The sequence below is a fragment of the Dipodomys merriami genome, unplaced genomic scaffold (genome assembly GCF_024711535.1).
Source record: "Dipodomys merriami isolate MVZ:Mamm:240054 unplaced genomic scaffold, mDipMer1.0.p SCAF_10, whole genome shotgun sequence".
In the NCBI taxonomy this organism is placed as follows: domain Eukaryota; kingdom Metazoa; phylum Chordata; class Mammalia; order Rodentia; family Heteromyidae; genus Dipodomys; species Dipodomys merriami.
This window is the reverse complement of record NW_027202271.1, coordinates 20,762,648-20,772,478: the sequence shown is the minus strand read 5'-3', so window position 1 is coordinate 20,772,478 and position 9,831 is coordinate 20,762,648. Positions and strand designations below refer to the sequence as shown.

Below are 9,831 nucleotides of genomic sequence, written 5' to 3'. Positions count from 1 at the left end.
ACTTCCAGTTTTCTGGAGGTTTATTGGAGATAAGAGACTTTCCTTGCCCCAGCTGGCTTAGAACCCCGATCCTCAGATCTCAGCCTCCTGAGTAGATAGGATTACAGGCATGAGCCACTGGGCCTGGCTAGATACTAACATTCTTCAAGACACCAGTAAGAACCAGGCACTGGTCTTTCATACCTATAATCCTAGCTACTCAGAGGCTAAAATCTAACGATCACAATTTGAAGCCTGCTGGGGCATTCAATTGTAAGGCCAAGTAAGAGCATGAGGCCTAGAGTTCAAGTTCCAATACTGGCACAAAAAGAAAAGGAAAAAGAAAAAGACATCAGCTGGGTGCTGATGGCTCATAATCCTAACTACTCCAGAGGCTGAGATCTGAGGATTGTGGTATAAAGCCAGCCTGGGCAGGAAAGTCAGTGAGACTTTTATCTCCAATTAACCACCAGAAAACTGGAAGTGGAGCTGTGGCTCAAAGTAGTAGAGTACTAGCTTTGAGCAAAAAGCGCTCAAGGACAGCACCCAGGGATGGAATTCAAGCCCCACAACTAACACACACACACACACACACACACACACACACACACACACACACACACACACACACACACACACACACACACACACACACGACTTCATCAAGGATATCAGCAGAGAGGAATGAGGTCATCATCAAGACATGGCCTCTCTTCCACACACTTTTACACACTTCTTGTCCTATTTCTTCTCTACCCATTTGGAGCAATCTTCTGCCCTTTTCATTCTTGGAGTTGAAGGAATTTTTTTTTTTTTGGTCCAGTTGTAGGGCCTGAACTCTGGGCCTGGGTGCTGTCCCTCAGCTCTTCAGCTCAAGGCTAGCGCTCTACCACTTGATCCACAGCGCCACTTCTGGCTTTTTTCTTTTTGCTTATGTAGTGCTGTGGAATCGAACCCAGGGCCTCTGGCATGCAAGGCAAGCACTCTACCACTGAGCCACCTTCCCAGCCCTGAAGGAATTATTTAACTATCTTAGTGTACTCAGCTGCTCGTTGACAAAGTCAAGACCTAAAAATGATTAGGGATCTGATTCCCAGGACCACACTTTTTTAAATTAGCATATATTAATGGCACAAAAGGGTTTCATTGTGACATTTCCTTATATGCATATAATACAGTTTCATCAAATTGCCTTAACTATTGCTCTTTCTTATCCTCCCCTCCTTTTTTTTTTTTTTTTTCCAGGTACTGGTCCTGGGACTTGAACACAGGGCCTGGCTACTATCTCTGAGCTCTTTTTGCTCAGGGATAGCACTCTACCACTTGAGCCACAGCTCCACTTCTGGCTCTTTTTCTTTTTGTGCTTAATTGGAGATAAGAGACTCATGGACTATCCTACCCTGGCTGGCTTCAAACTGTGACCCTCAGATCTCAGCCTCCTGAGTAGCTAGGGTTATAGGCTTGAGCCACTGGTACCCTGTCCTTTCCCTCCTTTTTAAAACAATATTTAAATGTTTCATTATTCTTTTTTATTTTTTGAGACACTGTCTTGTCACACAGCCTAGGCTGCACTGGAGTTCACCGTATATGCTGGTTGGCTTTAAACTCACAATCCTTCTGCCTCAGCCGAGGGAGTGCTGGAATCACAGGCCTGAATCACCACACATGATCAAAGCAGGATGATGGAGATGAGAAAAGGAAATAATCACTATCCCCTCCCCCTCCTCTTTTTCTTCCAGGATAAGTTAACTCCTCTTGACTACCACACTCCTTCTGAAGGGGCCTACGGATGTTCTGTAGGGAGAATCCCGTTGCCTCAGGGGATTTATTTTCATCTCTCTGGAATACCCTCCCTGCCTGAAACCACGCTCTCGTGTTTGCTTTGGTAGCATATAAACTAAAATTAGAATAATAGAGAAAAGAACACTGAGCTCTTACTTTGATACTGTAGTCATTAGTTATCTTTGACCAGATGTGCTTTGGTGGGGGAGTCCTGGAGCTTGAACTCAGGGCCTGGGTGCTGTCCCTGAGCTTTTGTCAAGGCTAACAACATTCTACTGTACTTCCAGCTTTTTGGTGATTAATTGGAGATGAGTCTCCTGGACTTTCCTGCCCAGGTTGACTTTAAACCCCTACACTCAGATCTCAGCTTCCTTGAGTAGCCAGGATTTTAGGTGTGACCCAGCTGGCTAGATATGCTCTAAGAAATAAGAGAAGAAGGCCATGGATCAGGAAGTAATTAGCCCCAAGATAGGTGACCCACTTCTTGATTTCAACTCCTTATAATCCCATTCTGCTTGTTCAGCTATCTAACGATTGTGTGTGTGTGTATATGTGTGTGTGTGTATGAGTGTGTGTGTGTGTGTGTGTGTATGAGTGTGCAGGCCAGAACTCAGGGCCTTGCTCTCTTGCTGAGCTTCTTAAGGGTGCAGCCACACCTGTACTTTCCAGCTTTTTGCTGGTTAATTGGAGATAAGAGAGTCTAGATTTATCTGCCTGGGTTGGCTTCGAACAATCCTTCTATCTCAGCCTCCTGAAGAGCCAGGATTTATAAGTATGAGCCACCGGCGTCCAGCAAGATTCCAGTTATTCTATATGGTAAAGAGTAGAAAAGTTTGGGCTGGGAAGGTGGCTCAGTGGTAGAGCGCTTGCCTTGCATGCATGAGGCCCTGGGTTCGATTCCTCAGTACCACATAAGCAAAAAGAAAAAAGCCGGAAGTGGCGTTGTGGCTCAAGTGGTAGAGCGCTAGCCTTGAGCTGAAGAGCTGAGGGACAGCGCCCAGGCCCAGAGTTCAAGCCCCACGACCGGACCCCCCCGCCCCCCCCAAAAAAAGAGTAGAAAAGTAGAAAAAAGTGAGGTAGGAGAAGCATGTTGTAATATTTATTTTTTGTTGTCGTTTGTTTTTGTCAGTCATGGGGCTTGAACTCTGGCCTGGGCCCTACCCCTGAACTCTTTAGTTCAAGGCTAGCATTCTACCATTTAAACCACAGTTGCCATTTCCAGTTTTCTGAGTGGTTAATTGAAGAGTCTCGAGTACTTTCCTGCTCAGGCTGCCTTTGAACCACAATCCTCAGATCTCAGCCTTCTGAGTAGCGTGAGCCACCAGTACCCGGCTGTAATCTTTCTTTTTTTGTCCTGGTCCTGGAGTTTGAACTCAGGGCTAGGAAGCTGTCTCTGAGCTTTCCTGCTCAAGGCTAGTGCTTTCCACTTGAGCCACAACTCCATTTCTGGCTTTTTTGGTAGTTCATTGGAGATTAGAGTCTCACATGCTTTCCTGGGGTTGGCTAGCTTTGAACTGTGATCCTCAGACCTCTACTAAGTAGCCTACTAAGTAGCTAGGATTACAGATATGAGCCACCAGTACTCATTTTCCCATCTGTTTTTCTTTCCCAAACCATGAAATTAGAATCAGAGTGACATAAATAAATCTTTATTTAAAAAAGGTAGAATTCCTTATAAATAAAATAAATAATCCCCAGTAAACTATGAGGATAAATAATACCAAAATTTCCCTTCCCATATAATAAATAAGCAATTTTTTACAGGTCAGCAATTTTTTCAACACATAAATCCTATTAGAATGAGTGCACGAATTAACTTGTGTTAATTAGCTCCTATGTGTCAGAGCTAATAGCTTCATCTTGTTATAGTTGAGCTTTGGAGGTCTGGGTGTCATCCTTCAAGCTATTTGCTTTAGGGGCTCAGAGTTGCTGCTCCATGGGAAAAGACACGAGCAGCTACTGCCACAAAGGCCTGGAGGCTGCGAAGGATCTTGATGCGGAGAAGGGGGCGCTGCCATGGCTGGCTGGAACTGGGGATAGGAATCTGCTGAATTTCCCAATGGTGACCCTTAGGCTAAAAAGACACAGGACGTGGTCAGAAAGGACTCTTAAATCCTTACCCTCCAACCTCTACCTCTGACACTCTCCCCCTCCCACCCCCAATCTTGTAGTACCCTGATTCATACCGGCAGGAGTTGACTGAGGCCTAAAAGGGAGGCATGAAGCTGCCTTACAGGACCATCAGGCAGTAGAAAAGGTTCCCCTGTGAAAATATCGGAGCCCAGAAGCTTCTCATAAAAAACCAGACCCTGGTGGATCCTTTGCAAGCAGAACTAGGGGGAGAAGAAAGCAATGAGAGAATATGGATAGTCTCCATCCAAAGATCTATCCACTTCTCAGCCACCACTCCTAGGTCACAAGAAGTACAGCCAAATTCTCAGCCTCCACTGCCTTGTGGCCCAGCCTCATTTTAGCCTCATTTACCTGGCTGTTGTCCCTGAGTCCTTGTGGATCACAGCCATCCCCACACTGGATATGGGGGACTTCATCTGTAGTCTCTTCATCTTCCTCTTCTCTTAGAAGATCCTAGAATAGAGAGGAGAATGGGAAGAATGAAGGAAGATAAGTACCTTTGAAGCTAGATGTCAGTACCTAGCTACTCAAGAAGCTGAGATCTGAGGATCACAGTTAGAAGATAGTTCCTGCAGGAACATCTGTGAGACTCTTAGCTCCAGTTAATGGCCAAAAAGCCAGAAGTGGAGCTGTGGCTGAAGTGATAGAGCCCTAACCTTGAGTAGAAAAAGCTAAGGGACAGTGCCCAGGCCCTGAGGTTCAAGCTCTAATAATGGCACACACGTACACACCACAAAACCTTTGAGTCCTACTGGATTCTTAGGCCTGCCTCAGGAATTCTGTCTTTTTCTCATCTCCTGAGGCCTTCGGCCACAGTTCCACCCAACCCTGCAGCCTTAGAGGGATTGGAGAGGTTCCCAGAGGCTGACACTTACCATGTGTCCCACTGGTGAATGTGCACTCCAGGCCAATGTGCAGATCTTCTGTGAAAGCTTCTGACACTGGTCCCAGGCAGGGTTGCCACCCCCAGGCACAGCCCGGCCTTGAGCAATCCAGGGCAGCAACAACAGCAGCACCACAGCTGGGTTCTCAAGCATCATGTTGCCTGCTTCTCAAATCTGGCTGGTTCTGTGACCTGCAACAACCTTTGTGGAATCTCCACCCACTTCCACTTGCTCTGAGCCTCCCTCTCTGTTCTGTCTCTGCTGTGATTCTCTCCGTTGTTCAGGGCTTCTGAGCTTGCTTCCCGTTGTTTTTCTCCCTTTGTCTCTCTGACTAGAGCTCTTTTTAAGGACCTTGCATCTCAAGGCCCGCCCTTTACACTCAGGTGACTCACAGCAGGTGGGATTCCCCTCCCAGCATCATCTCCCTCTGTGGACAGCCCAGGTATATAGCCTCAGTTCTAGGGGAAAGAATGATGAGATTGCTGTGACTAGGGACCTAGGATGGGACACTTGTGTGTAATGCTCTCCAGGAATTGAAATGGCTATAGAAAGGGCAGGGAAGTTAATGAGAACATTTGAATGAACATGGTCTCAAGTTCCTTCCTCCTGTTTAATAATATGTCTCTGATCTTTTTGCTTCTCCAAGCTTTACCCCTACTCCACCCCAAACTCATTTCCTCATTTCCTCTTGCCTGAAGAAAAACCAAAACAGAGAAGCAGTCACTGGTCTCCCCACAGGATGATGAACTCAGTTTGAAATGAAGGTTGGCTCCTATGTGATGTTTGCTGTCTAGGAACAAGGGCTTCTTTTCTCCATTGGAAACTTGTTTTCACTGGATGGTCCTGCAGAGATGTCCCAGGAGAGAATGGACATACACAACTACTTTGTGACCTGGGAAGCCATTTAAGTACTAAGTATGGTATTATTGCATCACTTCAGGTCCCACTGTAGAGAGCACTTTGGGGGAACTATTTTTCAACCCACTTAGTGGTCTGAGGTTTCATGGGTTTCATGGGTTCTGTGACATTCAGTTGATGATGATTTTTTTTTTTTCAGGATATCAGTGTAAGCAAGGACTGGAAGTGCAACTCAGATATTCTAGCACCAGCTCCTACCCCATGGCTAGAAAGTCCAGGAGTTACACGCGGTTGAAGGCACACAGTGACAATGACCCTGGCTGGTCCTTCAGCCTATTGCATCCATGGGTAAAATCCACTGACGTTGCTTTCATCACCTCCTGATGCAATATCTATTGAAACAGCTCAGAGCATGAGATTGGGTGTGGGAGTGCTGGGTGGTCTGAAGCTGGGACTGCCCCAACTCCTGTGGAGGGTTCCAGAATAATTTGAATGTCAGAAAGAGGCCATCAAGAAGTTGACTTTTTTCTTCTCAGAAATTTGATCTCCATAGAGGCCTCCTTTCCTTTAGAACTATTTAAAACTGGCCAATTTCTGCTTCAAATATTATGGTTTTGCGATGTCTACCCTTTGGATATAATATTTCCAGCAGTTAAGAATTAGCTCAGGCTGGGCACTGGTGGCTCACACCTATAATCCTAGCTACTCAGGAGGTTGAGATCTGAGGATCATAGTTCAAAGCCAGGCAGAAAAGCCCATGAGACTTCTACTTCCAATTAACCACCAGAAAACTGGAAGTGGTGCTGTGCCCTAAGGTGGTAGAGTGCTAGCTTTGGGTCAAAAAGCCCAGGGATAGGGCCCAGGCTCTGAGTTCAAGCCTCATGACTGACCAAAAAAATAAAAGGAGAAAGAATTAGCTCAAGCCAGGTACTGCAGGTACTGGTGGCTCATGCCAGTAATCCCAGCTGCTCAGGAGGCTGAGATATGAGGATCACAGCTCAAAACCAGCCTGGCCAGGAAAGCCAGCCTGGCCAACAAAAAAGCCAGAAGTAGAGGTCTGGCTGAAGTGGTAAAGAGCCTTCCTTGATCCTGATTTCATGGTCCAGTATCCCCAAAAAAAGGGAACAAAATAAAAAGAATTAGTTCATATAATGACAATGATGATAATGACAAGTTTCACTACTCTGAGGACACTCTCCCAATTTAACCTGTGCTAGGAGTAAGTAAATCTTCTTATCCCTTTAAACTCAGCTAAAACAAAGTCAAGTTTTCTACTGTTCCACCTTGATTTTATTTATAGCACTAACAATAATGGTACCACTGTAAAGCAAATGTTAAAAGAAAATAAAACCTCCTGGGGCTGGGAAGGTGGCTCAGTGGTAGAGTGCTTGCCTGGCATGCATTAGGCCCTGGGTTGGATTCCTCAGTACCACATAATCAGAAAAAGCCAGAAGTGGTGCCGTGGCTCTAGTGGTAGAGCGCTAGCTTTGAGCTGAAGAGCTCAGAGACAGTGCCCAGGCCCAGAGTTCAGGCCCCACCACCGACAAAAAACAAACAAACAACAACAACAACAACAAAACTCCATTATCTCAAAAAAAATTAGTTTAGGTTTGGGGAAAATGTTTACCTTCCCTTACATAGACATAAATAGAAAAGGGAAATTGGGGAGTTTATCTTAATTTATATACCAGTTCTCCTATCTCTTTCTACATGGGTATGTCTATATACTTATGCCAGTACCGGAGCTTGAACTCAGAGCACTGGTACTGTAACTTAGCTTTTTTGCTCAAGGCTGGTATTCTACCACTTGAGCCACACCTGGACTTCTGGCTTTTTTGCTGGTTCATTGAAGATAAGAGTATCACCGACTTTTCCTCTAACCTCAAATATCAGGCTCTTGAGTATCTAGGATTGCAGCCATGAGTTACAGGAACACAGATTCTTCCTACTTTTAATGCAGGAGTCTTAAAAGACAAGAGGTGAGCTGGGGTGTGGCTCAAGTAGCAAAACACCAGCCTGGCAATTTCAGGCCCCTGAGTTCAAACCCCAGTCTGCCCCACCTCCCCCAAAGGAAAACAAAAGGAGATGAAAGGTGAAAGGTGTTAGGTTTTTAAAAAGAGGTAACCGAGTTAGAACAGCACCAGCACGCACGTGGTATTCAGATAAGTGGTAGGTTTATTCAGTAGACCTGCTTGGACCAGGCAAGGGTGGCACTCCACGTGGCTGGGAAAGGCCTGGGAATGAGAGAGAGCTGGGAAGAGAGGAAAGAGAGAGAAAAGAGCAGAGAGAGGGGTAAGAACAGTAGCACTCACGTGGTATTCAGGTAAGGGGTAGACCTGCTGGGACCAGGCAAGGTTGGCACTCCACGTGGCTGGGAAAGAGAGAGAGCAAGAGAGCAAGAAAAGAGCAGCAAGAGCTAGAAACGAACAGAGAGAGAAAAAAGGGGGCAGCAAGAGAGCAAGAGAAGAGCAGCAAGAGCTAGAAACGAACAGAGAGAGAAAAAAGGGAGGGAGGGTCTGGGCCTGGGCTAGCCCTTATGTAGGGTATGGGTGGGGAAAGGTGTGGCCACATCAAATTCAGATGTGACCTCAGCAGATGCAGACGTGACCTCTTCCAGGTGTCCCAGTTGCCTAGGTAACGCAGGTACTGGGTGGAGACTTTGCTGCGAGGAGGGTGGAGTCTGCTCGCCATCCAGGAGAGGACCTTACATTCCAGCCTTTTAATAATCATGAAATAGGGCGAGGATTCTCTCTGGCTACTTCCTGCTGACAAGGGGCGTCGACAATAGGGGTAAAAGGCTGGAATTTGGTCTCCTCCCAGAGAAGGCAGTGAGCAGCAGCTGTCCCTTGGTGGCGTGAGTCCTTAGATGAAATCTGGAGAAGTCTCATGAGCATTGAGGGGCTGGAAAAAAAATACTAGAGAGCAAATAAATGGCAAGAGGAAGGACTTGGGGCTGAAAATGTTGGTAGAAATGTCCCTAGTTACTTCTGACATCTGGCGACTAGGTAGAGAATTCAGGTGACAAAGGCAAGAATATAAATCCCTGTTCAGTTAATAGGTAGACAGGTATAGACATTGGATGGGCAGGCTTCTTACTTCTACTGACCTCCCGGCTCAGGTTAATTTTGAAAGGGCAGGCACAAAGTAGCTGATGTGACATCATCTCCCCTTACTCCTTTCCACGTTCCCTTGTTCCCTAGACTGGCTGAGTCTAGGTGCTCGTTGCTGGGATGGCTTGTCCCAGTTGGTATTCAAGATTTGAACTCAAGGCCTGGGCACTGTCCCTGAGCGCTTCCGCTCAAGGCTAGCACTGAACCACTTTGAGTTATAGTACCACTAGTATTTAAGGAGGTTTGAACTCAAGGCCTGGGCACTGTCCCTGAGCACTTCTGCTCAAGGCTAGCACTCTGCCACACTGAGTTATAGTACCACTTGCAGAGTTTAGCTGGGAGACGGAGTCTTAGGGATTTTTTAGCCCGAGCTGGCTTTGAACTGAAATCTTTGCCACAAAAGCCCTTTATTATTTTCAATTAAAGCAACAAGGAGATCAAGTAGAATAAGTAGAGCTTACCTGGTTCTTATCAAGAATTGCCAACAAATATTTTGAAATGACAAAACTCATTAGATGTGATGAGAATTTTAGCACAGATATGCCCAGTATTTTAGAACCATGTAGTCAGTAGTAGAATACACAACACAAAACAAAAAAGGCAAAACTCAAAACCTAAAATTTTGACAACATTTAGACATCTTTGCTAACAAAGCACATCAGATGGTTGGGCCTCAGTTACTAGGGCCTGTGAAAACAGCAACTTGTTAGCAAGGCACCTTAGAATAGATGGAGTAGTAAACTTAGTGGAAGGTTAAGGGTCAGATGGGGCCAAACCCTTAACCCACCACGTGGCCAAGATGGCGGATTCAAGATGGAGAATTTCTGAAAGAATGCAAAGAAAGCCTGAATAGATTTAAGCCAACATTGGCTAGCCTTTGAGAGGGAACCTAGAGGGGGGTCCCTGGGACCCAGCCTGCGTCGCACTCTTCAAGGCACAAGCCAAAAAGTTGTAGAAAAGAGAAAGGGAGAGATAGGGAAAGTTGGACATGAATGGCAGAGAGAGAAGCAAAGAGAGCCCGAAAGTAAACAGACTTCTGATCATTTACCATTGCAGTAGCAAAAACTGTGTACTTCTGAGAATGG

General features: G+C 45.9%; 1 protein-coding gene across 1 annotated transcript; it reads right to left on the bottom strand.

Moving 5' to 3' along the window:
- Positions 1-3,506: 3,506 nt before the first annotated feature.
- On the bottom strand, positions 3,507-4,931 carry Il23a (interleukin 23 subunit alpha). Its single transcript, XM_070036446.1, has 4 exons — positions 4,770-4,931; positions 4,246-4,347; positions 3,948-4,094; positions 3,507-3,835 (listed from the first exon to the last, which is right to left on the bottom strand). The coding sequence occupies exons 1-4, from the start codon at positions 4,929-4,931 to the stop codon at positions 3,674-3,676; spliced, it is 573 nt and encodes a 190-aa protein (XP_069892547.1). The 3' UTR covers positions 3,507-3,673.
- Positions 4,932-9,831: the final 4,900 nt, after the last annotated feature.